General features: G+C 40.0%; 1 protein-coding gene across 20 annotated transcripts in view; it reads right to left on the reverse strand.

Moving 5' to 3' along the window:
- Positions 1–11432: 11432 nt before the first annotated feature.
- Positions 11433–27791, reverse strand: part of DLG2 (discs large MAGUK scaffold protein 2) — a 997608-nt gene continuing 981249 nt past the window's right edge. For all 20 annotated transcript variants that reach the window (XM_017819622.1, XM_017819624.1, XM_017819626.1 and 17 more), the window contains 6 exons: positions 25304–25354; positions 24449–24550; positions 23339–23511; positions 22519–22628; positions 18158–18249; positions 11433–16598 (listed from right to left, as the gene is read on the reverse strand). In XM_017819622.1, coding sequence (XP_017675111.1) covers positions 16492–16598; positions 18158–18249; positions 22519–22628; positions 23339–23511; positions 24449–24550; positions 25304–25354 — 635 coding nt within the window. In that variant the 3' untranslated portion in view covers positions 11433–16491. The remainder of the gene's footprint in view (positions 16599–18157; positions 18250–22518; positions 22629–23338; positions 23512–24448; positions 24551–25303; positions 25355–27791) is intronic.

Consider the following 27791-nt stretch of genomic DNA (forward strand, 5'->3'; position numbering starts at 1 on the left):
TCTGGCCTAGGCCAGCAGAAATGGAGCCCAGCTATAACCAGGTAACTTCCACTTCACTGCTTACTTCAGTCTCTGCAGTGCTTTGGACAATGGAAATGAAATTGATTCCTAATGATAGGAAGATGGCATTTTTGGAGGGAGTCTGTCCCTCTTTCTTACCCTTCTTTCCTTGTCCCATGTCCCATCATTCCAGTGTTGCAGATTGCATCACACCATGCATACTGGGTATGCTTCTGCAGTATGTTTGTTTCCAAACCTGGACAAACATGTAGCCTTTTGGATGGTCTCCAACATGCTCTGATTGCAGAAAAGGCCTTGGCAACCCAGTCATGGACCCTCAAAGACACTCTGGGAGGAGCTGCTGGGAGGCTGCAGAAACCTCTGCATTGCTTACCCCGCTCACCAATCAACAGGAACAGCAGTATCTATTACTATTCCAAGGCTAGAAGCCATTGGACTTGCATACATAACATATTCCTGCCTTCTCTCAATGTAATGCAGCAAGTGAAAAAGAACATGAGTGCATACAACTACCACGAGCACCCACCTAGTCAGGCAGAGACATGTATCATCTGTCAATCTAAATGTGCATGGCTCTTATGAAGTTTTCCATAAGGACTGAGGCAAATGAAGAAAATAGCCTCAGCAGCTCTTCAATGGTAGGGCTATACTACATCCTCCCACCTTTTTTTCTATTTTTCCTCTTTGTATATTTTTCCTTGAAAAAAATATATGTTTGAGGAAAAGCTGCAGGAAATTTCCAGCTGAATTTCTGCTGACTCAGCTCTTGAGAATTTACCCCAAGATCTCATTTCTTTTTGTTCTTCTCTGCAAGCGAAAATATACAGACTATGTGTTTGCTCAGTGCCTGTATCTCTCCAAGTTCAGTGTTATTCATGTTAACCTATTTAATAATTCATCTCCTATTACAACTATTTGGCTGTTTAGATCAGATTTTTAATTTCTAAAACCACCTTACATGTTTGCTGAGGTGATCCCTTCTGCTCATACTGATCAGAAGAGTTTACCATTGACTAGATCAGCTTGCATATGCTTTTGATCATATTTCTTGATATTTTGAGGGAAGAATATTTCAAGGGTGGAATTTTCGTATCTTTTTCGATGGTCCTGAGATAAAAAAAAATTGTTACATCTGGTGAGAGTTAATTATGTTTCAAATCTGTTGCAATTGAGTTGGCTTTGCTAAAGTTGAAGACTGAGACAATACTTTTGTGGAAGTTAGTTTTGTAAATTAATGGGTGTCCATGGAGGAATAGCAAATAAGCTTTTGACAGCCAGAAACCCTCAGTTCTGCACTGGATAAAAACCTGAATAATACTGAGACCAAATGCAACTTAGGTTTAGATTCATTCAAGGGCAAGATCACACAGGACATGTGATCTTGCACACAGAGCAAGGAAAGGTAAAAAACCACTGTCTCTCCTTACTCAGCATCATTTTACACAACTGTGAATTTGAAGCTCAGACATCTTTCTGAATAAGGCCAGAAATAATTTAGGTTTTGCTTTTGTCTGTATCACGTATCAATTCATCATCCTCTCTCAAGCATGAATTTCCTGTTTCAGGAAGGGTAGTTTTACCATCCTCATGTTCCGTGTGAGGAACCTGAGACATGGAAAGAAACCAGACCCTCTCTTTGTTTCTGATGACAGCATCACCTGACCAGTATTTTGTGACTTTTCATTAGGACTGGATGTTTTAAAGAGCAAGCAAGAGGGAAACATCAGAATTATTTTGAATTGCCCAGCCAGGACCAGTCCATGAGGGATGGCTGGGAGGGTCCTTTTCTTCTGCCCACTGAGCTTAGGCATCACATATCAAACTGGACCACTTGGATGTTTTGACTAATAAGTAGAATTGGTATTGCCTTTAAAATAGTGAATTCTTTAATGCAATCAAAACAAAACAAACTGATTTCCTGAATTTTTAGCCTGCAACTAGATTTCTAAACACTTTTAGTCTAAAGTTTCCCTGGTGAACTTAAGTAAACTTGAAATCTGCTGGCAGCTCTGGCACTAATGTGTCACTGATGAGGAGCAATAACTGACAGAAGACATAACCTGAATGCAATCAGGACCATGCTAAAAATGTGATTGACACTTTTTATTACCAGTTAAAAAACTCAGCTTCCTAAAAATGTGTGATAGGTAAACAGTAGTTTTTTACTGCATTCCCAAGCTAAAGAAGCAGCTTGCTGGGCAATTTTTAGCAGAAAATCACAAAAGCTTACTATTATACTTGCAAACCAAGTGAGAAACAGTAAAAGTGTACTATTGTGAGAAATACACATGTAGACTAAGTTTCACTTGAGCTCTGATGAAAAATGGCACTTTATATTTCAACAGATATTTATTTTGCTAGGTTTTTATGCCTGTCATCTTCAATTTCTTCTTTTTCAAAACATCTTGCTGACATTTTTGAGAGTTTTTTCAAGACTCTGAGTTCCCATCAGCATTTCTCACACTCTCATAATCTACAGTGCTTGTCTGCTATAATGTTGTCTTTTACATTCTTTTACCAGTCTTTATGTCTGGAAAATGATGAAGTCAAAATTTATGGTATTGTCCCTTGATGACCTCAGATGACAAATTTGAAATAAGATCTTTTAGGGTCTCTTCTCAATTAGTTTCTCTTATTCATGATGACTGTAATACAAGGGTAAATAAAAACAGCCAAGAAAACATGTCCAGATTCAGTGTGGGAAGGCCAATTTGCTTGTGTTAGAGACATTATGCAAATGTGAACCCCTTTGCAGTGTAGTCTTTAAGCCATGGGATTTTAAGTCAGAGAGGGGAAATCCCAAGTGTAATCTTTGTTGGGTAGGGAGAAACATTTCTTATAAGTAAGAAGGACTGCTCATTGCTAAATCCAGAGACAATGATAGGTTAGGGGATGTGTGCCAAGTTCCCTTCTCCAACAGAGACAATTTGTGTTAAACACTTTTGAGGTGAGTTGTTTGGACAAGTCCTTCATAGAGTCACCACTGCTCTGCAGAGGCTACCTGGGATTGTACCATGGAACAGGGCAGCAACTGGGCCTGTGGCACTTGCTTTGACTATGTATGAAAAATAAATCCCTTAATTTAGCTATCTGTGATTAATGCTTAGTTCTAGTGGTCATTGTCAATGATCGAAGTGATAGGGATTAATATTTCAAATACAGGTTGCCATCTTTTGCAAAGCTCCTTTACAAATTTTGGAAGAAATCTTTTAGCTTTAGGCTGGAGATGCAAAGAGTGCATGTTAAATAGCAGGATTAGTAAGAGGCCAGAGGCTCAGCTGGGGAAAGACAGAGGCAAAACAATGAGATTTGGCTGCTGTAAGTATCTCCAAGTGGATCAGACTGTGGTATCTGTAGTATGAAATTAGGCAAAGTGCCTGGATGAGGCCTGTGGGAAGGTCTGTTGGATTCCTGAACAGAAAGAAAAATGAGCAAGCGAAGATTCATAGCTCTGACACAATTTTTGTGCTGTTTACTAGACAGCAAGGCAGTCATATATGGTGTCCTCTGAAGGTTTTGAAGGCACTGCTTGCATTCACAACATATTGTAAATGAACAGTGTAAATCTTCTCAGCACTTCAAGTTTTTGGTTGTCTTTTTCTAGGAGTTATGCTTCAAACAGACCCATTTCTAGGCAGACTCATTCTCTACTGCCATTCCTTTCTCTTTTGACCTGCTGGTTTCTAACAAATTAATTTCAACTTCTATTTTAGAGATTTTTACTGTTAATTCCCCTTGATCTGAATGCTATTTGCTGCCTCATAATTAATTCTGCATGTTTTATATGGGCCATCACCATGGATGGTTGGTTTCTATCAGTCCCTCTGTTTTATCACCTTAAATCTGATTTTCCTGCAACTAGAAACATAACCAAAACCTTTTATTTCAGCTATCTTCTTTCATTTATAGTTCTGCAGCACTTACTGGCTTTCTGGTATAAATATAGACTCTTTGAAAATATACACTTAAAATTACTATCAATCAATAGAAAAACCCTTCAATACGTGTTTGATTTTGGGGTGTTTGGTATTTCTCAGATATACTTGGCTCCAGATCAAATACACATTACCATTGGAGTGGTCACAGTCTTTAGTTCCTGCTCTATAACACACTTGTCATTTATCTCCTTCTGTCACTGTTGGATGGGAATTGATCTGTGTAAGTGTATGATATGATCTCTCACTAATAGCTCACAAATCTCTCTGTCAGTTCAATGCCCATATCACATAATAAAATTCATTTCCACTGCGGAAACTTCTCAAGGGTCTGGGCAAACCTGGAACAAACATTTTTTTTCTCCTTAGGTGCTGGATTATCTGAGACATCTTAGCCAGACCAAAAGACAGATATTTTTAAAGTTGTTTTTATACTAAAAAAAAGTAACCACCAGCTAGTATGGGTTTGCTGTGGTCTGTCAGTCTGAAATGATCTATTTTGAGTCCTGAATGTCAAAATACATGACATTTTTGAACTGACATTTTGAGGGCATTATTTCTTTATGGAAAATTCAAGTACATTCAACTTTCCATCTCTTTTTGGCGTGCGGCCAAACCCCCGGAATTTCAGACTGGGCAGAAAGTCTTTATTTTTTTTGTTGTTGTCATTGTTGCTGTCATTATTGTTATTGTCATTATCGTTATTGTCATTATCAACATCATCCTCCTCCTATTAAATTCTACCTGTGTAATTTAGTTCTTACACATGTCCCAGGACCAGCAGGGTCAGTATCCAGTAAAGATGCAATTCTATAAGGGATGGGAAAGGTGTGGATTTAGGATAACTCTCATTGCAGCTTTGATGCTGTTGTCAAGTCAGCTTTTCATAGCCTCACCAACACTTCAATTTTTGTCTGCTTTTTCCCTTTTTCTCTCATCCCCAATGATCAGGAAATCTTTATTGCATAAGTTGTTTGATATAACAGTGTCCCACAGTGCTGCTGTAACCTGTACACTCATGGAACAGCATGAAGTGATATGAAGTATGTGTTAGTGAAGGAGGTAGGTCTCGACACAGAGAAAGAGCAGACATGCTTAGCACACTGTCTTGGTCAAATTCCAGCATGGCTGTAATTTAATGTGTTAATATAGTGCCTGTAAAGCTTTACTTATGTGACATGGAGGCTGAATTATTTCCAAAGAACTTGCAGCCTTCCAACTCAAGAGTGCTAGGATAGGCCAAAATCAGGCAAGATGTGATGGCTCTTTTTTTTCTTCTACATTCCTTCAGTTTCTGTAAAATTGTCAGGTATTTGGATATATAACATGTAAGGAACTCACTGCCGTGCAGCTATTTGTTGTCACCCCTCTATTCCTGGTGGCAACTGGTGCTGTCACCAAATGGCAAATGGTTGGGTCACTGCTTGTGGGGACAGCACACATTGCTTGCAAGTGCTGTGAACTGTATGTCCAGCTGCACCTGAGAGCATGTCAAGCCAAAGAGACTAGCAGGTCCATTGCACAGAGAAGCCCACAAGCCAGGCACAAGCATCCCAGCTGCTGTGCAGAGGGAGCTGTAGATTCATAAGGGAAGCTTTGTAGCCTCTCCTAATCCCTAACTGGAGGGGGTTTCTGATTGCCTTGCCTGCTTACCATGGTTGATTAACCAGCTCTACCCTGAGGTGCAAGCAAAATACAGAATATTTCTTGCTCTTTGAGAAAGGCAGAAGAAGGAGAAGAAGAGTTCTTATTTATTATTTTTTTTTTGATTCTACAGTTACTGTGGCTTTATTGTGTTTTTATTGAAACAAAAGGAAATACTGTCCTGAGAGAGTCAATGCTCCCTATAAGGGGTTATAGCTCTTAGAACCATGGAATCATAGAATCATTAAGGTTAGAAAAAAACCTCTAAGATCATCAAGTCTAACCATTAGCCTAGCACCACCATGTTCACCACTAAATCATGTCCCTGAGCACATCTACTCCTTTTTTTGAACACTTCCAGGGATGGTGATTCCATCACTTCTCTAGGCAGTGTTTTCCAATGCCTTATGACCCTTTCAGTGAAGAAATTTTTTCTAATGTCCAATCTAAATCTCCCCTGGTACAACTTGAGAGCATTTCATCTTGTCCTATCCCTTGTTACCCAGGAGGAGACCAATGCCCACTTCTCTACAAGCTCTTGATATCACTATAGACTGCTGGCTTCACAACTCCCTTCCTCCCACTTTGTATATGGCCAAGCCCTTCCTTTATCACCTGCTTCTTCTATTTGCCTTGCCTTAACATTCTCCTTTTACACCTTTTCTACCCCTGCTCAAAAAAAGATATTTCTTATGCCCTTTGCAATTAAATATCATTCTCCTGTAATTTTTTTGTTTTGTTTTGTTCCCTGCCTGCACTTCTTGCACCCCTGGCTCATAAATAGCAATAGAGGTTTTATAGTTAAAATTATTTCTTACCTACATGGTCCTCACACAACAGAGATCATGCAGATAGTGGGTTAAGTGTGAGGTAGCATTATTACTTTGGCGCACCTTGGGCACACATCATATGGAGAACTCCCTATTCATACACCAAATGGGCAGCGTCACTGCAGGCAAATACAAATCTTTGGCTATGTTTCTATGGGAAGCTTGGGAAGACAGAGCTCTAGCTGCTATAAAGAGAATAAATTCCTAAACAACCTGTGCCTCCAGCACTTCAATGACACTGGTCCAGCCAAGGTGGCAAACCCTCCATGAGATAGCACTGCCTGTGTGTGTATGCTCCCCTTTCCTCCCAAAAGCTTTCCAGCCGGGCTGGGCAATTCAGCTGGGCGATTATCACACTGAATCTCAAGACAGCTATATAGATAATCTGTTATATGCATTTCTTGCCCTAGGCTGGGCTGTGGTAGGTACGTACTGTCCAAGTACCTATGGGAGGGACTTTGAAGAGTTGTCCTGTAAAAGTTTACCATGTGATAGTGTTGGTGTCCAAATGTTGCAGAGTTTCTGGGCTCTGCACAGGAGATTTGTAGGCGGAATGTGGTGCTTGGAGTCCAGGGAGAGACATACAGCATTGCTGCCTCAGTACTTACAGCTGAATGCGCGCTGCAGAAGCTCTTCTGATGCTGAGACACTCAGACTGCTCAGGTCAGGGATTTGTGTCCCTGCATGCTCTGTCTGTGCGTGTGTGTCTGTGCACATGGGGAAGAACAAGTCTGCTGCTATTCTGCAGAGCCAGTGGAGCTGACTTAAGGTGATGGTTTGGGACACGCGTATGGATGGCCTTTCAGAAAGCATTTGTGAGCAGTGAGATGATGCCTTGGCTGTGTGGGTCTCTGTCAGGCACTCACAGTTCTGTGGTGTCTTGATTTTTGTTTAAGGGAAGGCAGTTGATATATTTATGGCAGAAATTTGTGGTCACTGGGGATTTGTCCCCATGAGCAAAGGCTCAATTAACAATCGGCTTCCTCTATAGGACTATGAATTACTGCTTTCCTGTCCTTAGTGTTTACTTTAGGTTTTTCAGTGCACTGGAATTGATATTTGCCTTGTCTAACTTTATGCTTGCTCAGAGACCTGTTAGCCTCCATCTGTAACTCTAATGGTTAATGGATTGAAGCAGGCACTAAATAATGTGAGACCTTCCCCTTCCTACACCTCTCCATTATCTCTGTCTGGGGCCCATGGCCTCACTTATATACCTGCTATAGTTGACAAGATGAGCTCCCCTTTTCCACCACAAATCCAGCCACTTGAATAAGGCATGATCCACTTGTCTCACATCCATACACTACCTGTTCCCCAAATCCAGCTACCCATAGACTAAGCTTAGGTAAACACTTAATCTTGTTTAATTGGAAATGGGCCTTTTGCCAGTTGCCTTGGAGTTGGGGATCAGAAGGGCTTTTCCCTGTTTAGCAGATACAGTCTTGAAGTAGTGTTTTCCTTCTTGTTTGGTATCTCTAAAATAGGATGGTATGATGTCCATTGAAAAAAGAGGCTCTGGATACACTGCCTGTGAGATTATATTGTAAACTGATAAGTGTACTAACCTACAGCAAATGCCAGCCCTATTAAAGAAGGATTATATAGCAAATATTTATATATAGCAAATATACTTAGCAAATATTTGCCTAATATTTTACAGGAGGTGCATTGTCATTACTGAGCAACTGACTCCCAGCAAATTGCATCCAGGCAAGCAGAGTACAGCCAATAAATACACCATCAGAGGAGGAAAAAGGGTGCTTTGGTGACTCCTGTATCCTGCAATGCCTGTTCAAAACCTCTATTGCAGACAAGCATTTTCCCCTGTACCCTTCAGATACATCCTATGAATCATCAAGTCAACAGTATTCGAAACAATTTCTGTTAAAAAATAGAGAAAGAAATGGTGTTTGACGTAAGTTTGACACTCATGGTACTTAAACATGGTGATTGTGACAATTTTGCCCTGTGCTTTCATTTGAAGGTAATGAACAGCCCCTTGAACAGCTTTAAATGCAAATGGCACAGTGGCAACACCCTTTCCTGGGAAAAAGGGAGAAGGCAGCAAGAAGACCATAAAGGAAATGTTTCCTTGGAGTCTGGCATGAATTTTGCTCAGAACAGTCTGCTGAAGTAGGTAGGTCAGGCAGAGGTTTGGTGGTGCTACTGATTTGTTTGTGCTGCAGACTGCGACTTCACGTGAGCTGTTAGGGCTGATTTTACTCCAGATTCCCAACATCTTTGTACTTATCTTACATGTTTAAAGCCCATGCCAGAGTTTTGCATTTTAAAGACATCTCCAAATTGCCATTTACAGCTGATGCCCTACTGTATTTCTGTATTTTATTGCAAGGAGTAGTCTTTGGCAGTGTCAGGGAGTCCCTATTGGAACGGAAGCCATAAGAGGCTGCAGTGAAGGCTCTTTGTCCATACATTTCAGAGTAAGCCCTCAGGCTCATTGTGTACCCTGAGACATTAGTTAATCAGTTGGTGTGGTGTAGGGGCCACCTGTGTATTGGCCTCCTACTGATGTTGTAACAGCCCTATTACTGTTGCAGTTATAATATATTAGACCTAATTAATTTTCCCTGGTTGCTACCTGCTTCTCCTTAGATCAAACACTAATGAGCAGTTGACTGTAGTTAATGAGCTTCTGCATCAAGTAATTCAATTTCTTCATTGACTAAAATTACTTTTTTTCTTCCGGGCACCATGCTCTGTCTCCCTGGGATATTTGGCTCCCCGGTGTGTCAGGGAAGATCCATCTCCACCACCAAGAGACTGCAACAGTGGGTGCTGTACAGTCCTCCTCCACCGATCAGGGCAGCTGTGCTTTTGTCCACAGCTTTCCACACTGGTCTATAGATTAGTTCAGCTGTGTCTCTTTTACTGGTGACATGTCCAGCCAACCAAGCCAAGCAGTCCATTCTCTGCAGCTGTGGTGTCACCTTCCTTGCAGCAATTTGCTTTGTAATGGTGCTTTTGGTGAGTCTTGCTCTGGTAGTGCTATTATGGTAGTTCTTCCTGTGTTGTCTGAGATCATAGAATCATGGAATGGTTTGGGTTGGAAGGGACCGTAAATATCATCCAGTTCCAACCCCCTGCCATGGGCAGGGACACCTTCCACTAGACCAGGTAGCTCAGAGCCCCATCTAACCTGGCCTTGAATACTTCCAGAAATGGGATTTTTGATAATAAATATTGTGGTGTGGGTTGCTGGTGGGGAAGAGGATCTGCTATGTGCTCAGATATTTAAGAACTGTATTACCATTTTCCTGCTCTCTCACAGGTGCTTTAGGAACCCTGGTGTCATTGCCTTGCTTTGTGCCACCTGTAAAGTGCTATAATTATAGTGAAATGAATAACTTGCTTATGCCAGATAGACACCTAAATTCTTCTGAAAATCTCTGTGAAATGACTTCCTTAAGATGGATTAGGCACTTGGAGGTATCTGTACATAGAAGTACTGCTCACCTACCTTGTAGCTCTGGTCCCAGATAATTCTGCAACCTGGGACATAGTGTCTTTCAAGCCGTGGGTTGTGATTGGACAACTGAGTCCAGATAATGGGTTCGCTGTGTGAAGGGACCATTAAAAGGCAGTGGGACAAATGAGAGAAGGTGACCATTCAGGACATACTCCATGCCTAGCCAAGGCAACAGGCTGGAAAGGTTTGCCACCACTGCCTGAATTGATCGTCACAGCATGTTCAGCTTTCTGCAATTTTAAGTTTCCTTAAAATTTCCTGTCTCCAGTGCATTTTATAAAGATCATTTTCTAAGTTTCTCTTGCTTTTGCAGAATATAGTCTGGGGAATTGGCCTAGAGAGAGAATGAAGAAGAAAGTACTTTAATAAGAGACCCTACTCTGTAATGATGAGTCCACCTACAGACTGCTTTTTAAGTGCTGCTCAGGAAAGCAACTTTAATAGTTGCTAAGGTTGCTTGACCAGTAACTTATTGATATGAAAAATCTCTCAGTAAACAGACTGACATCTCAAAAATAACTTTCTAACTTTTTTTCCCCTAAGTTTTGCTCATCTGTATTTCAGTGTCAACTGTTTGGATTCTCTCCCTCTTCTGAATCTATTGGAGAAATCTAAAGCATCACAATGAATGTTTAGATGATTAATCATCCTTATGATTATGCAGCTAAAACTCTTGTGGACAGAGTTTTTCTCCCTGTAGTGTCAGTTTTGGCTCCCAGAGCCATATGGAGGCTCCATGGTCCTCTGCAGACTGAACATAGCACCGTCTGTGTGTCGAAAGCAGTGTCCCTGTCATGTTCACGTCTCTGCTGGGGACTGACAATGTTCACATGGCCTCCCTGGAGCCCACAAGCCATCTGCAAAGTAATTTCTGGAATTGTCAAACCCCAGCTCAAGGTTCTTGAGCTGTTGGGATCCTGTAGCACAACTGAGTTTACGCTCCACTAAGCTGCTCACAAGCATGTAATTATTACAGTCCTTATCCCCATGGCTGTGCAGTGATGTTGTAAACATAGAACAGTGATTTAATTATGAAAAAAATTCTGATAATTATTCACTAAGATGCTGACGATACCCAATGCACAGCAGAAGTGTGGTAAGGAGAAAGTGGCTGTACTTCACCAGAGTGAATCTTCTTGGTGGCAAATTCTACACCAATGTGAAGTCAGAAGGAAAAAAAAGTACTGCAAGAAAGAAAAAAGTTACCATATTTTCAGTAATTTTTGAAACCACCATCCTAATTCCAGACTTGTGTCTGTCTTGTATGATAGATCTCATAGTGTCTCAAGACATAGTAAAAGCATAATATTTCTCTTTTACTATTCTGCTTCAAGGAAAAAAGACAAATTATGCCTTGTGAAGAATCCATTTGCTATAAAGTGTAAAAATGCTTTAATATTAATATTTTATAATAAAATTCATGACATATTTATAAACACTCTATCAAGCATTTACAACTGAACCACAGCTGAGAGCTTGGACCGGAATAAATAAGCAAGGACACAGCTAGTATGAAATATACAGCTCAGTTTTTATAATTGTGTGTGCTTTATTCTTTACACAAATGGAATGGATGCACAGAGTATTTACATATAACAGGAGTGTAAGCTGGACAGGGTGTTTTGTAAACTCCAGTTCAGATTCTGAGTACCCCACACTACAGCTAGACTGAGAAACATCCTGCTAAAGAGATGCACGCCGGCCAGCGTGCTAGATAGAGCAGCTTGGTGAGTACAGGCTGCTACACTCAGAAATTCAAACTGGCCAATTCAAATTTAGGAGCACAAATCCAGAAATTAAAAGGTTGCTATCCCACTAAGAGCCAACAGTGTTGCCTTTTTTCCTTTTTTTTTTTTCCTTTTTTTAATGCTTTTTTTCCCCCAAAAAAATCTTGCCTGGGATGCTGGCTACCACTCATGCCCAGAAACACTGTTACATCAGGGAAAGTTGCCTGGGTCATAGGTCAGGGCTCTAAGCTGCTAATGTGGTATGAGATGATGGATCATCTCTTGTGCTCTTCACCTTAAAGACGGAGTCTCAAAAGGGCCAGTGAGGTGGTGGTTCCTATTGCTCTTGGTAAGATGTCAGTGGGGCTGCAGCATTCTGCAAATCCTTCTGCATGGGCTTTTTGTTCAGCAATTTCACAGCACCTACCTCAAAAGGATCTTGGTCCACGACTTGGCCCTTTGGGTGCTACAGTAAAATAAGCAGTAAATAATGAGGAAAGTGATGAGCTGCTGTTTAATCAGGTGGCCTTGGTGTTTTACAGTAATGCTAAAAAAAAATCGGTGTAACGAGGAGGATGGATGTTTAACCTCAGGTGGTATAAATGGGATGGACTCCACTGAAATTAGAGGAGTGACTGTGATTTACACCAGCTGATGCAGGCTAGCTATATCCTGTATAGATTTTAGATATTATTTGCTGCTAGCTTTGATATTGATTTGTGCCCAAGAATGGGAGCCTTTTTTTTATAATATAATGATGACCTCATTTTTATTTCTGAACTAATTGACAAGATGTCTGATTTTTAATGGAATAGGAAAAAAGTTTATTTCACCAAGGCTTGGCTTGAGCACTTGAATGCAGTACACAGAGAACTGCATACATAACATGATAGACAAAATATTCAAGAGGGAAAATACTGAGATTAAAAGCTGTGAAGGACACTTTCTGTGAACACAGCAGATATTATGGCTTTAAAACTGCAGCTGAAAAAGAAGCTTGAGACTTTTTTCATGAACTCTATTTTTCCTACAAATATCCTCCTGTGTTGTCACTCACTGAGCCCTCTGGTCAGGTATACAATTTGAAAAAAAAATAAGAAAAGAAAAAAAATTAATAAAATTTGACTTAGCAAGTAACAGTGAAGGAGTAATACCAAAAATTTCTCTGTAGAAAATTAATGTAAATAGGTAGGGGGATGTTGTATACCTAGGACACTGTTGCTGGCTCCTAGTGGTTATTCGCTCAGGTTCCACACTACTCTCCAGGATGAGGATTTGACATTTCAGTGCAATGGAGAGATTTTTATCCTTGATTTTCACAGGTTCCTAGGACCCTATCCACACCAGAGCATCAAACCATGCTAGCTACAAACACAATTACATCACAGAATATTGATCTAGAAACAGCCTTAACCACCAAAGAAATTACAAAGCGCTAGCATGGACAGGGCACCTCTGTAGGAAGGGGGATTAAGCAAGAAAGAGGCTCTTTCACTGGTTGATGCTCAGACCCTAAGACCAGTGAAGAGTGCTGTTTCACTGAGCCCTGTTAGCAAGCTCTCAATGAGTCAGTGCATGGAAGATTTTTTTTTTTTTTTGTGACAAGGAAAAATAATTAGGTTGTAATATTGCACATCTGCAAAAAGCTAGCAAGATGTCATCATGATCATCCATGGGTGGACAAAAAGCGGTGATAATTTTGATTCTGCTCGGACCCTATGGTGCTACACACTGTGCCAGAACATGAGATATAGCACCAGGGGTGTGATCTGGCACTTTTCCTAAAGGGTCCAGCATCTGCATTTGTCTCATGTTTAGACGCTCCTAAGTCTTTTACATGGACAGAAAGGGAATTTGATTATGCTAAGCTGTGTTAGCACCAATATGGACTCAGGTGCCAATTGCTATGGGTTGTGAGTTTGGACTTTTTTTTTTTTTTTGCACCAGATGTAATTTTGCATGAGTCTTGTTTCTCTTCCTCCTCCCACTACCACCCAGTATGATCTGAACAGCTGCAATGCAAAAATGGACTGCAGCTCTGTGGATGCTGAAACATGAAACGCAAAACGTCAACGCACAAAACAAATGGGAGTACAAGTCCTAAGGGAAATAAGACCTCTCACTGCTTCTCATGAAAATTTGTTTTTAAATATATGTTTTATTTAAAAAAAAAAAAAAAAAGAAGTGCAATGTCAACTCTAAATTGGAAGCACGAACAACAGACAGGGAAAAATAAATAATGTTACTACAGTAACCAGGGACTGATGGAAAAATTGATTGTACTCAGCCGTAGTGTTACTGTTCACCTTAAAGCACAGCACATGACAAAGCAAAACAGTTACTAGTAGGATAGTACCATAAAAGGCTGCATGCTGAACTAAGAAACAAAGAAGCAGATGTGATTGATTGCTTAAAACAGAGCTGAAAATTAGAATGAAGTTCCTGCTTTAGGATACTTGGTTTTTCAGGTCTGGTGGGCTATTTCCCAACCTGGGGCAATAGTACTTTGCCAGCATGGAAAGATTCATGGCTTCCAAAGATCTGGGGTCACTCTGTGGATTTCTGCAGAATTATCCAAAATCAAAGCATTCATTAATTTATATTTTGTAAAAAAAAAAAAAAAATGTTTCTAGCCCTTCTGATTACAAAGCTCTTCTGGAGACTTAACTGAAACCCTTGTTTAGAAATCTGCGCTGACCAGGCAAGAAAAATAGTAGTTAAAGAAGTGTGAACTTCTCAAAGTTACCATAGTTGGGCAGTAAGCTTAGGAGGCCCCCTCAGGGCCACTAAAATGCCCGTATTTTTAACCCTGTCACTGCTGGTGGCTTTTGCAAACATCCAGCTCGTCACGCTGTCTGCGGAAGTTGGCTGGGTATACCTGTCAGCTCGACAGGGTGTAGAAAGGTAAGCTTCAAATAGACAAGTAACTGAGGAGTCTATTTAGCATTTGCCCTTAAAACATCCTTAAGCATTAGGGTTACTGTAGCCACCAGCTATAGGCATTGCACTCCTGCAGTGCAGCAGGCAGGAGTGTGGGTTTTACAGAGAACATGGTCCAGCAGCAGCAAAGGCAATTCAGTTTACTGTCATAGCATTTTTGCAGTTGTCCCCTTGTGAGTCAGAGTGAAGAATGGCATCAGTATACAGAGGAAGGGCAGTGTGAAACAAGAAAGAAATATCTCCTTCTCCTTTTCCATGCACCCCAAACTGCAATTCCACAGACTTTCCCCAAATCCCTCACAAACTCCATTGCCTCAGTTTTTGCTTTTAAGACCCTTGTTGACTGTGAAATGAATGAAGATATAGGTTAGTTGGTGACCTGCCTGCAAAGAGAGGAAAGATCAAATACTTTTGTTATTTCCTTGAAAGAAACAGGAAGAATCATAAAACATTTGGGGGCGAAGGGTGCCTCCCTCCCAAGAGAGACATTATTAACCAAATTTGAGCATTGACATTTTGCTTCTGAATAGTTGTCCATTTCAATTTAAAGATGCATTATCCTTTTGTGTTCAGAAAAGTCCTACAGGGCAGTCAGTTAAAGAGATCTTTCCACAGGAGTTCATCGTGATTAAATAGAGGCAAGGAAGAGGATTAAATTGAAGGAAAAACAAAATGACAACTACAATTTAAGGAATTATCTTGCTCATAATTAACAATAGAGAATCTGTTATGGAAAAGGGATAATGCAACTTGATGGTCCTCTTTACATTTTACAGTCGCACAAGGGTGTAAATATTTAATCTTTCAATTAATTAATCTTTACAAAATATCTTCACAAAAACATTTTTACCTATAGAAATTAGTTTCTATACATCAATATATTTTTATTTTTATAAATTATTCCATCTTTAAGTGCCTTCTATCAATATAAATGATAAAATAGACAATCAAAAATTTTAAAGCTTTTCCCAGTTGTATCCCTCCTTGTCAACATAGGTGCTGTGAATCCTCATATGTGTGTGTCCACATGGGAATGTATTTGTGTGCACGTGTGTGTGATGTGAAATGCTTCCATCCTCTCCCACACCCAAACATCATTAAAATAAACCATATTGTTATTAGTTTCTGATGTAATAGTGTTTTCAAAGGGGAAAAAAGAAATGCTTGACTTGGTTTCAGAAATCAAAAGATGTGCATAGTTACCAAAGTCGAGGTGTACCAACTACAAATATGCAATGACAAGCTTAGAATAGGACCCACCTCCCAGTCAAGTCACAGAGAGTCCTAACAGTGACCTCAGTAAGAAGTGGACCAAGTACTCTGAGCTTGATTTTGCAAGGTGCATGTAGCCCTGATCTAGCAAAATTCTTAAGCCTGTGCTTAGCTTTGAGCACATGAATAGTCCTACTGGAACTGATGGAACTGAACAGAGAGGGAAGGATCGCAAGTGCCTCCAAGTCAATAGGCTACTCATGTGTAGGAATTGGGGTTGAGTGCTGAGCGCCTTGCAGGATCAAGCCCTATATGAGGTTCAAGAGCTGGGAACTTCTCTTTAAAGCAATCAAAACACTGAGCTCAGCCATCAAAATCGATCGAAATGTCCGCATGGGCACAGGAGGTGGCTAGCTCCCCTTGACAGAGGGTCTCTGTGTCAAAAGTTTATACCTACAACTGGTGCTCTGAGCACACAACAGATTTGCTTTATATGGTAGAAGTCTTTTTGTTCCTACCCTTTGACCCATCAGTGTCCTTCATGGCTTCAAACACTTTGTGTTGTACATTCATCAAAATTCACATTGACTGCAAAGAACATAAATGCAACAAAAACAGGAAAGCCTCCAAATAGTATATTATAGTTTTCTTCTAAATATTCTCCCGTCGTAATCAGAGGTGCAGTGGCTAATTTATAATTTTTCCTTTGAAGGAATCCAGATGAAAGGCCCAGATTGTTCTTCAATTACAAGTTTGCATTGATTATATATATCTTCTAAGCTATCTCCTTGGACAATAGCTGCAGTAGAGAAAACAATACTTCTTTTAATTGATAGATACAGCATCCAGTGTCAGCAGATTTTCAGCATATTCATAGATACCGACAGAATGAGAAGGAACTGGCATACTGGGATGTTGATTATGGAAAAGTCATACCCCTGCAAACGGCAACTAAGTTCAAACCAATGGCACCTGCCCATGACAGAGACCAATTAAACACTGCTTGTACTGGGAAGACTGAGCCAGGTTAATTCAGAGAACTAGCAGTTCTGTCCTAGGGCAGGGCAGCATGATAGCTTCCCACTGTTGTAAGTCAAGACTTACATTTCAATTGACTTAGAAGCTACTAATGTTTATCCACAAATACCAGTCCCCTGAGGAGGAGCTTTCTAAACCTGCTCAAAGGAAATGCAGGTCTTAAAAGAGCAGGTCCTAAACCTTGCTTTTTTTTCAGGTCAGGGAGAAGGTGCCCTTCTCTTTCCCTCCTATGATCCATAGCTTGAGCTCTTGTCTTGAACTAGTGAGGATTTCTCTGGTCTGTACAAATGCAATTATGCAACATTTTTTCTGACTTCATTAAAAGCAGTTTTGTGTCAGGGATGGAATCAAATTCATAGAATCATAGAATTGTGAAAGTTGGAAAAGACATTTAAGATCATTGAACACAACTGTCAACCTAGCGACCCACCATGATGTTCGCCACTAAACCATGTCCTCAAGTGCCATAGTCACATGCTTTTTAAACACCAGGGATGGTCACTCCACCACTTCCCTGGACAGTCTTTTCCAACGTTTTACAACCTTTCCTGTGATTTTTTTTTTTTCTAATAGGTAATCTAAACCTCGTTTGGTACAACTTGAGGCCATTTCCTCATCCTTGTCACTTGTTATAAGCCGATGCCCTGGCTACAACCTTCTTTCAAGTAGTTGTAAAGAGTGAGAAGGTCCCCCACGAGCCTCCTTTTCTCCAGGCTAAACACCCCCAGCTCCGTCAGCCACTCTTCATCAGACTTGTGCTCCAGACTCTTCACCAGCTCCACTGCCTTGTCTGGACATGCTCCAGGACCTCAATGTCTTTCTTATAGTGAGGGACCCAAAGCTGATCACAGGATTCAAGGTGCAGCCTCACCAGTGCCCAGTACAGGGGAACGATGACTGCCCTGGTCCTGCTGGCCACACTATTGCTCGTACAGGCCCTTGGCCATCTTGGCCACCTGGGTACACTGCTGACTCAGCAATCCTTGGTCCTTTTCTTCTGGGCAGCTTTCCAGAAACTCTGGCCCAAGCCTGTATTGAGGCATGGGGCTGTTGTGACCCAAGTGCAGGACACAGCATTTCGCCTTCTCAAACATCATACAATTGGCCTTGGCATAGATATTCCTTTAGGACATCAAACCTTTGAGAAGTTGAATGCCTCAGCTGCTCTGGAATTTCAAGGAGACAATAGTCTCAAACCAGAAGTCCTTACTCTGGGCACACTACACTGATAGGTACTCTAGCCCAGAGACAGACCTGATCAAGTTGTTTTGCAATAAAAGACTATATCTTGGGGGAAAAATGGCATTAATAAAAACATACCTGTGAAATATTCTCCAAATTCTTGTTCTAATTTAATTGCTCGATCATAGGTTTTCTTTGCTTGCTCCTCTGTAAGACGTTTATTCATTTCCCTAGAAACACAAAGGAAGTAATAAAAAAATTTGGATTCTTGACAGAACAGCTTTCCAAAAGACATGTTCAACTGAATCACAGATGGATTGAGATTGATACAAGAGTCAAACAGTAAAATTCTTCCATCATTTCAGAGGCAGTTTCGTGTTTTCAATTTAATTTCATTCTTATGTAGCACAAAACTACTTTTTCAAACTACTTTCCATTTCATATTTCTCCAGTAAATTTTTGTCTTGAGTTCAGTATTTTACATTGCCAAACAAAATGTAAGGCCTGAATCTGGTAGCCACTAACTGAGATAGACTTGAGACATCAGGAACCTATAGGTAAGTTTGGTATCCAGCACATCCTGTTGTCTGAGCACTCAGTACTCCTGCCTCCAGAGCTGAAGCTCCTTCAGAAACTTCTCTATCTCCCACATCCAGCTGGCTGCCACAGCTGAATAATGTTGTACAGACTGCTTATTGGGTACCAATAATGTAAAAACATAAACAGCCAGTTACATTCTGACTTTCTTAGTGTTTTGTTATATGCTGGAGCATTTCTGTTTCAACAGAAGCATTATTTAATAACTTTAAGAAATGAGTTGTCTTGCCTTTACATGCTCAGCTTTTAATACCACTGTATACTTTCAATGATGAAGCTTGTACTTATTCACAGCCTTACACTTATATGCCTGCAGATGTCCAAAGTAATTGTCAATAATAAGTAGAGTTTGCCCATTCTAGCATTTTTTCACAGCATGGATTAATTTTTCTTGAAATATGATGAAAATTTTCTGAGGCAACTAGGAAAGCAAGAGAAAGGAGCATCTTGTGTTCTGCATAAATCTGACTTAATGCCTTGTACTGAATCATATGATTATGTGGTAATGGACTGCATACAATATGACATGGGTGATGCACGTAGGAAATTATGTGCATTACGGTGCATAAAAAAATGATCTACAAAGGGTACAACAGTATGAACTTGCTACAACTAACTCCCACCTGGCTTCTGAAAAACACCCTGGAAGATGTCTAGGATGCAAAAATGTGTTTCTAGAAATGGCTTACTGCTGCCTACCTATATAACTGAGCATATAGCTGGGAACACTGCTTAGAACAATCTCTCCGGTACTAAAGCAATGGAGAAAGTGGGTTTATAAAATGAAGATAAGAAAAATTTCTTAAAAAATGTATGACAGTAATTTTAGGTTATATAGATAGGTTTAGCATTTGCCAATCTGTGTGTTGTCCTGCTAAATTTGTAATACTACTTTTTCTATTGAGTGAAAAGATTGCTATCTAATTGAGCTGAGGTGGACTTATCAGCTACACCTACTTGAACATCTCTTTAGGTGACTGAACCAAAACTCTGTCTTGAAGTGGGACATACCATTGCAAATTCTTAGCCAAACTTAACATTTTCATCTTAAGGACACTCAGATAATATTGTAGTGCTAACAACCTCCTCCTTCCAGATCTATTTCTGGTAAATTTCTAAGAAGTCTTCCTCAGGATCTTTGAATTAGCAGAAGAGATAATACAAATGAAAATACAAACAAATGTTTATAATAGGAATTATTTTGAAATAGGTACAAATTTGCCTTACACATTCAGGTTATAGATTTGCCTGGAGTATAAAACTGTGCTAGTTGCATTCATGGCTCTGCCCATCCTGTGCCTTCAGGAGAAAAGGGAGGACCCTGATAACTATTTTTCATGATGAATTAAAAGTGCTGTCATACTGCAGTTCCTTTTATTTTTTTTTATTTCCTAGTCGGGGACCTGCACAGCTCGTGAATTCAAAATAATCCTCCAGGCATATTTTCCATGGTTTTCCTCTTCTCCCAGTGAAGAGCTCACCCAGGCAGGCTTTTTCTCGCTTCTATTTCTCATCGCCCTGGTCTCAACACTGTCCTACTTCCTCTAGAGAGAGAGCCTGATTGAAGGGTACCAACAAGGATGCCTTTGGGAGTAAACCAGGTGGAATTGTGTAGGCGTAGGGAGAGAGGAAGGGAGGAAGGAAGGGAGGGAGGGAGGAAGGGAGGAAGGGGTGATGGAGCAGTATTTTTACATCAGTGGCCATGTGTTCTGATTGCTTTTATATCCAATAGCCCCTTATAGTCTTCCATCACTGTAGTTGTAAGTGTTAGTAGGGTATTTCCAGAAAACCTGTAATAACCAAATTTCAAGTGAAGGAGCAAGCTTAATTTATGTTCCCTTCACTCTTCTTGCTTCCACTGTCAGATGGGTGCAAAAGAGCATATGCATAAATGAGAGTTAGACTACAACTTTATGTGATAATTTTGCTGAAAGAATAAACCTTTTCTTATTGTTTCTCTGCATCTTGTGATTAGAAATTTTTTGTCCTTTATGTTTTGACTTTGCTACTACAGTAACTTTCAACTTATTTGTATGAACAAGAAAAGACCTACAAGACCATCAAGTCCAACCTTTGATTTATCACCACCTTGTCAACTAGACCATAGCACTAAGTGCCACATCCAGTTGTTTCTTGAACAACACATTTGTTTTATTGTCTATTGCTTTGGTTCAACAACAGGATGATTGTCATAATATTTTGCATCTTCATAACACCATTCAGTCAATCTGTTCAATGATTTGCTGTTCTAACATTAAATCAATGAAGCCTTTATGTTATTGCCACTTTTCTGGTTCTGCTGTATTTCTGATGTATTTTTCAGAGTAAGGGCCTCTTTTATTTACTTTCTTTTTTTTTTAATCCTTCCAGAGGCAGTGTCAGAATTAAAAAAATAATGGAAATGTTTTATGAATGCAAAAACTGTACATTAAAATCTATGTTAAAACAACCAATGTAGAAGGTAGGCTATCAGACAACCCTTCTTCTGTACAGTATCAAAATCAGAATACAATTGAATTGCAGGGCTCGAAGAAATGTCAGGAAGTCATCCAGTCCAAGATGGCTTTTGGTCAGGATGGGGCTACATAAGTACCACATACTGTGCATCATTCCCTGTAACGTGACTGGACATTCAACAACCTCATTGCCAAAAGGCAGGGCCAGGGACAATGCACATTCACCGGATGGGTTGTTTTGGCATTCTCCAGCTCTGTGACCAATGTCTGTGGGTACACAGTTACCATTACTAGACACAGATCTGTAGCAGGAGGGTGGGTGCCTACATTTTACCTGTGAAACACATACGTATGGCATTACCTGGCCTTTGCAGAGCCTTGGGCGAGGGGAAGGCGCAGAGGTCAAAATTTCATTCCTATCACAGCAAAGTAAGCTGATAGCTCTTGCCTTACCTTGAGTGTACACGGAAAACAACTTGATAGCAATGTATTTTGTCCTAAGCTTTAATTGGTATGAGGATCAATTCCATATTTCCTCCTCAGCCTTCTCTGTGTGACACTAGATAATACTCATTCCTCCTCCACGAGTAGGATGGAACCAAGAACCAGGCCAGCACTACAGCTGAGGCCTCATCCATCCCCAGTAAAACAAAATAGCTGTCTATTGTGTCCTTACACAACACTGATATGAATATAGCCTACAGTGGCGGTTTCCTTTTTTGCAACCGTTAGCCACCCAATTCAAATTCCTGTGTAATCCACCCCAACTGCCAGATGCTTTTCTGCAGTGTACAGCTTAATTATTCCATTTGTACTCCTGCATTTAATTTTCTCCCCTTTGTGCTGAATTTTATCTTACTGATCTTATATTGAGTTTCAATCTTATCCTCCAAAGTTCATGTCACCTTGGTTAGCCTTGACAGCATGAAGTTGGTGCCTTTTCTTTCATTCTTTTGAGTGTTACATTTGCCCCTCTCCAGTCCCACGGCTCCTTGCCTATCCTCTTACAGGCCTTCAGGCAAATGAAGGGCTTTTATGAAGAAGCACGCACCTCAAACCTTGCACAGGTTTAACCCTCTGGTTTGTGCCCTTGACCAGACTGTACACCCCAGGAACACCCGAGGCTGGATGGGATAAGCCATGCTACTCGAGTCCTTGGTGGACTTGTTGCACAGGTTGGAGCAAGTATATCGAGCACTGGCAGGGAGTGCTTCATGGTCCAGCACGTAAGCACACATGTCCCAGTCTGAAAGGTTCAAAGGGAGTTCTGGCTTTGAACAATGGACAACAGTGGACGACAGGCTGTGAGGACAAGTCTACACTGTTCCCACTTTCCCTCATTATTACTAATTATAGAGAACAGGAAAAATGTAGACTCAAGACCTGTGTGGTGCCACTTGAGATTGTACCCTGAAAAACAAAATGCTTGAAGAAGTTTATACTCACATCAGAGGCTCCCATGATTTAGGCTTAATGAAGATAGCGATGGGATAGAGTTGTGCAACTTGTAGTCGTTTGATAGCATTTCCTGACACATCAAGTATACAGTGCTTGCCCTGTTGGAAGCAGATGAGGATGTGTTTATTTTTGCAGAGTTTTCTGCAGATCAGCCAAAAGATAGGAAGCAATTCTGCGATGCAGTGCCCTGGAATGGGGCCATTACTGGCACACCAGGGAAGGGGGAAGCCCAGGGCATGCACTTCACTACTTTATGTTCTTTCCTTTACTTTGGTGCTAATACAAAATATACACTGATGATATGGAAACAAACTTGGCTGTTATTTTTTCCTGGGAGGAAATTCGTAGGGGCAGGAGGATTTTCTTGAGATGAGGAAAATCAATTCATAAAGGTTAATATGATGTCTATGTTCTTACTGGTTAAATAAGTTCTTGTTTATGTTGAAGACTCTCCATGTTACTGGAGACAAATAATGTAATCTTTCTGTGGTTTGTTCTTTTGCCTCTATGAAAATGAGTTAAGTTTATCTACGTATCTTACAGAAGGAAGAGAAAAGGCTGTTTTGGGGTGTATTTGAGGCACTGTTTTAGAATCCTGAATCCATGGCACTACATCCAAGTACAGGAAGTGTCAAGGATGATGTAATTCAAAGCAGAGACTCCACTTCTGGAGTCATTATAAAGCCTATAAATATTAGGATGCCATTTTGCAGATATTTTCTGTTTTTGCCAGAGAATCATATCTGAGACACGATATGGAAACAAAGCAGATCATGTTGTATAGGCAATAAAACTAGTGTCAACCTACCCTTTCTGCCACAAATCTCACAGACTGGACACTAGTTCCATATAAATTATCATTGTACTGCCCAGCTTCTATAAATTTGTGCTCTTGGATATCTTTTTCCATTTGTTCTCTTGAAATGACAAAATGATAATCTCTCCCATCCACTTCATAGTCACGCTTTGGCCGTGTGGTATCTGCATGAAACAAAAGACGGAAGATAAAGAAGTCCGCAAAAACATTTAATGCAAAAAATGCAGCAATGAAGGCTTGCTCAGTGGGCAATGCTGGATCTGCTCTAAGGGGAGGCACTCCACATCTGAGAGTAGATTTTGGCTACTACAGATTGTTTTCAATGGAGTCATGACAATAAACCTTCTAATGTTTACCTCCAATCAATACAGGCTAAAATAAAATTAGGGTTTACCAGAATTCCACTTTTTTTCAGCAGGATCACAAAAAACCCTCAAATATAAAATGCATTCCAGATTGTAAATCTAATGTTATCATGACGATAAAATGAATCGTAATCTAATCAATTTAGCCTTATTTATAGGCCTGATTCGGTTCTCACCTCTAGCAGTTCTAAGGTAGCATATTTGCAGAGACAACAGTTTAAAATGAAGTACAACTGCAATCAGGGCCTGAAATAGATAGCAAGCTCTAATGATTCAAGTTATAAATACTCTGTTTAATTCAGGGTCTAACATTACTTTCAAATTCAACAGTCTAGATCTCACACAATTCACAGATTATTCTGTATTTTATAGGTGGATGCTGTGCAATTGAGCTGAACCATTTTACATTTTACCAGTATTTCAAACATATCTTATTTAAGAAACCATAGATGGATTGATTACTAAACTGAGTTAGTGACTAGAAAGTTCCTTGTTTAAAAAAGTCCTAGAGCTTTTGAGACAATTCTTTTGAGAAATGTTTTCCAGACCTTCACAACCTTTTTTAAAATTTTCTTTATTTGTTCCTTTCCCCTTCTCTGTGTGATGGAAAAATGACCTTTGAGAAACTCAACTACATATGGTTTATACATACTGTTTTCACAGAAATTTATTTAATGTGTAGCACCAAGGGATACAGTTCACTCAGCTGCAGAACTAGGAGTAAAATCATACTTACGTGGTACACATGATCCAAACTTATCAGGGAATTCAGATATCAAATCATCGTTGATCCGATCTTTCATAGGACCCAGAATAATAACCGGCCTGGTGTAATTAACTGAACAACAAAAAGAAAGGCACATTTTGATGATCTTACTGGTAAATAATAAATAAATTTACCCAAATATGCACTAACCATAGTTTTTGTTTTCATATATGAAGTAAAAACTTAGGTGCACATTTTATTGATGAATATTTTATTTATTGACATGAATAAGGAAATGGAACTAGTACCATTGCAGAGCTCTGTGATGATCCATGTACAAGGCCAAATGATTACGTAGAAGCATATATATTTGCTATCGCTCAAGAAGGCCACTCCCAAATACATGCAGATGGACTCTTCCATGAGGCATGGAAAGGTTGTTGTAGCATTTCTTTCTCCTGTAGTTATATGAGTGCATTCCCCATTAAATTGGGTGAGTGCACTCCCAGTTTCAGTTGCCTTCCCATGGGTTCATCTACACTGGGTAGTGGCACATATCATGAAAAGCAAAATAACAAAGACCTTCCATATAACAATATTGCAGTAAATCTAGAAAATCTGCATCAATGTTTTGTAGATTGATTAAAGTATGTATTAGTAAAGCCCATGAGAGCATACTGGAGAGAGTCCTGGGAATGGTAGGAAGTAGGAGCTTTCAAGGAAGATCCTTATATAATTTTTTTCATATGCGATAGGCTGAGTGTCCAAGAAAAAGAAGCCACAGAGAATCTGTGACTGGCACAGCAAGGCTTACTGCTCTACTGGACCCCAAACTGTGAAATGAAATATATAAGGAACAGTGGTAGAAAAGCAGATGAAACTTACTTTCCTGTCTTGTGACTGGTTCATAAGAAAGGATGCAGTCTTCTTGGCCTCCTGATGAGAAAAGAAAGAGGAGAGATTGAAGCTGACAAGAAATACATGGAGTACTTAACCTTGATAAAATGCTTCACATGGAGACAGACTGAGACAGACACGTCTCTCTGATAAGCCTTTCACCTGAACCATTCCAAAGCCCATCATAACTTCCAGGTGTAGAGAATGATTTTTTCCTTCCCCTCCCTCCCCTTCCAAGTGTTTCAATTCTCTTTACTGAAATTGGGCTTTTTCAATGATGGGCAACAAGACTTTATTCATTGATTTGATAGCAAGGCTGTTTACAAGGATAGTGCAGAAATTTAAGATGCAATTCTTTCTCTTATTGTTAAGACTCTAACATGTTGCTGTAGAGCAAATCCAAAGGCTACCTAGATGGAACACTTTTTATCCATATGTATAAACATAAATACATTTTGGTTGACTGTTCTTCTGTGCATAGCCTCTACAGTTTAGTTCATCCACAGCCTAACATCTAGCTATAAGCTATTTTCTGACACTTCTCCCTTCCCTGAATACAAATCACAGACTCAAAGAATGGTTGGAGTTGAAATGGACCTCTGGAGATCATCTAGTCCAATTGCCCCTGCTAAAGAAGGTTCAGCTAGAACAGGTTGTACAGGATCATGTCTAGGCAGGTTTTGAATACCTTCAGAGAAGGTCTCACAGCATCATCTTTTACATGCTTATCTTCCCTCTGCCCCTGTTAGGACAATGCTGTTTCCTCATGGTGATGTTTAGGGAACTAAAGCAGGTAAATTTGCCATGATAAACAAATGACATTACATGGGCTACAATTTGGGTGCAGGTGTGCAGTTCCTGAAAGAGAGTGCAGGAGGAGAGGGAGGAGGATTCTTCACCTAATGCATGAATAATTCCTGCACATTTCTTTTTCTGGGTCACTGCCACATACTTGAGGGTTCTGGTAGGTTCTAAATATGATTTAGACTTAGCAAAGTTTAAAACGATGATTTTACTTTTACTCAGTTCAGGGTTTGTCTTGGAGAAGATCCACAGATAGGATTTTGCAACTAATTTAGATATTACAGAAGAAAAAGTATCATAACGTACACCAGTGCTTTGTAAAATAGACAGGGTTGCCCTCATTTCATCTGCTTGCATGCACATGAGCCTGTGTTACATTATTCCTGCCAGACCAAAGTGTGCACATACAGGGGAACAGCGCTACCTGATGCCTGATGGAAACATATGTAGGGTCTAGAGGTGGGTACACCTCACACTGAAGTAGTCTGACTGCTATCTGAGTCACTATTGAGGCTCCACTAACTATATTAAAAAGCTTTATGTTGGATGCAATGCCTAGCTCCCAAGAAGGTATAAAACTTTTTGCGGTTTAATCTTAAGCTGACTCCCACATCATGAGTCTAATATATTGATGGATATCATTTTTTGTGGTGTATTATCTAGGCAGCTGTGACAAATGTGTAAGAAAGTAAAAGTAAAAATAATGTTGTAATTGAGGACAATAATCAGAAAATCAAAGAAAAAACCGTACTGATGTGTTAGGAGAGAGGGAAAACTGACAGTTGACATAGGACGAACTCCAGCCCAGCAATGGTGCTGAAGTAGCAAAGGAGAGAACACAATTTTTAATAAAAGGAAGAGATTAGACAGCTTTTGAGGAAAAGGTCACATAACATGAGTAGTGTGAATAATGGATTTTCTTCTCTATTTGCATATGTTTGATATTGTAATCACTTAACTTTGGGTTTTTGTAAAGTTAAAATAATATGATTATTGTTACACTAGTTTTCATGCATCAGATGTATTATTTTCCCTTAAGTTTCTCTGGAAATTTTAGGGGTGATGTAAAAGTCAGGATGTCCCATTCCACTGGAGATTAAATGATTCACTCTCCAGGTTTGATGAGGGTGCTCCTGCATTGCATTCCCTCCATCCCACAGGAGCCAAGGCTATGTTTTCTGACAGCCTGAGAAAGTCAGTCTTGGGGTGGGTGATGAAGCCATTACGGACCAGTTGTGCGGAGGGGAGCCTGTTTGTACGAATACAGTCCTAAAGTTTAAAAAACTTGTTTCAATGAATATTTCAGCTAATTTCAGTAACACGAGGTGTGAGTGCTTGTGTCTGAGCTAGTCCTTGGGTACCCTTTGGAGCCAGTGGCTACCTACAAATAGGAAAGGGCCTATTCTAAGACATGAGTCATCTGACCTGTTTTAGATGTCTACTGTGTGATGAGAGAAAAAGTCAGAAGGGTGTGTTTGTCTCCACTGTCCCATAAAAACTTGTCAGATGCAGACACCTACATTTAAACGGCAGAATCTCATTGAAGTGACACTGTTAATAGCAACTGAAGGAAAATAGACAGTCGCTCTGACACTACTGTTCAAAATTTTATTTTTTTTAAACTGTAAACTAATATTTGGCTTTGGCACAGCTTTATAACCAGCACTGATAA

The sequence above is a fragment of the Lepidothrix coronata genome, unplaced genomic scaffold (genome assembly GCF_001604755.1).
Source record: "Lepidothrix coronata isolate B3197 unplaced genomic scaffold, Lepidothrix_coronata-1.0 Scaffold76, whole genome shotgun sequence".
Classification (NCBI taxonomy): Eukaryota; Metazoa; Chordata; class Aves; order Passeriformes; family Pipridae; genus Lepidothrix; species Lepidothrix coronata.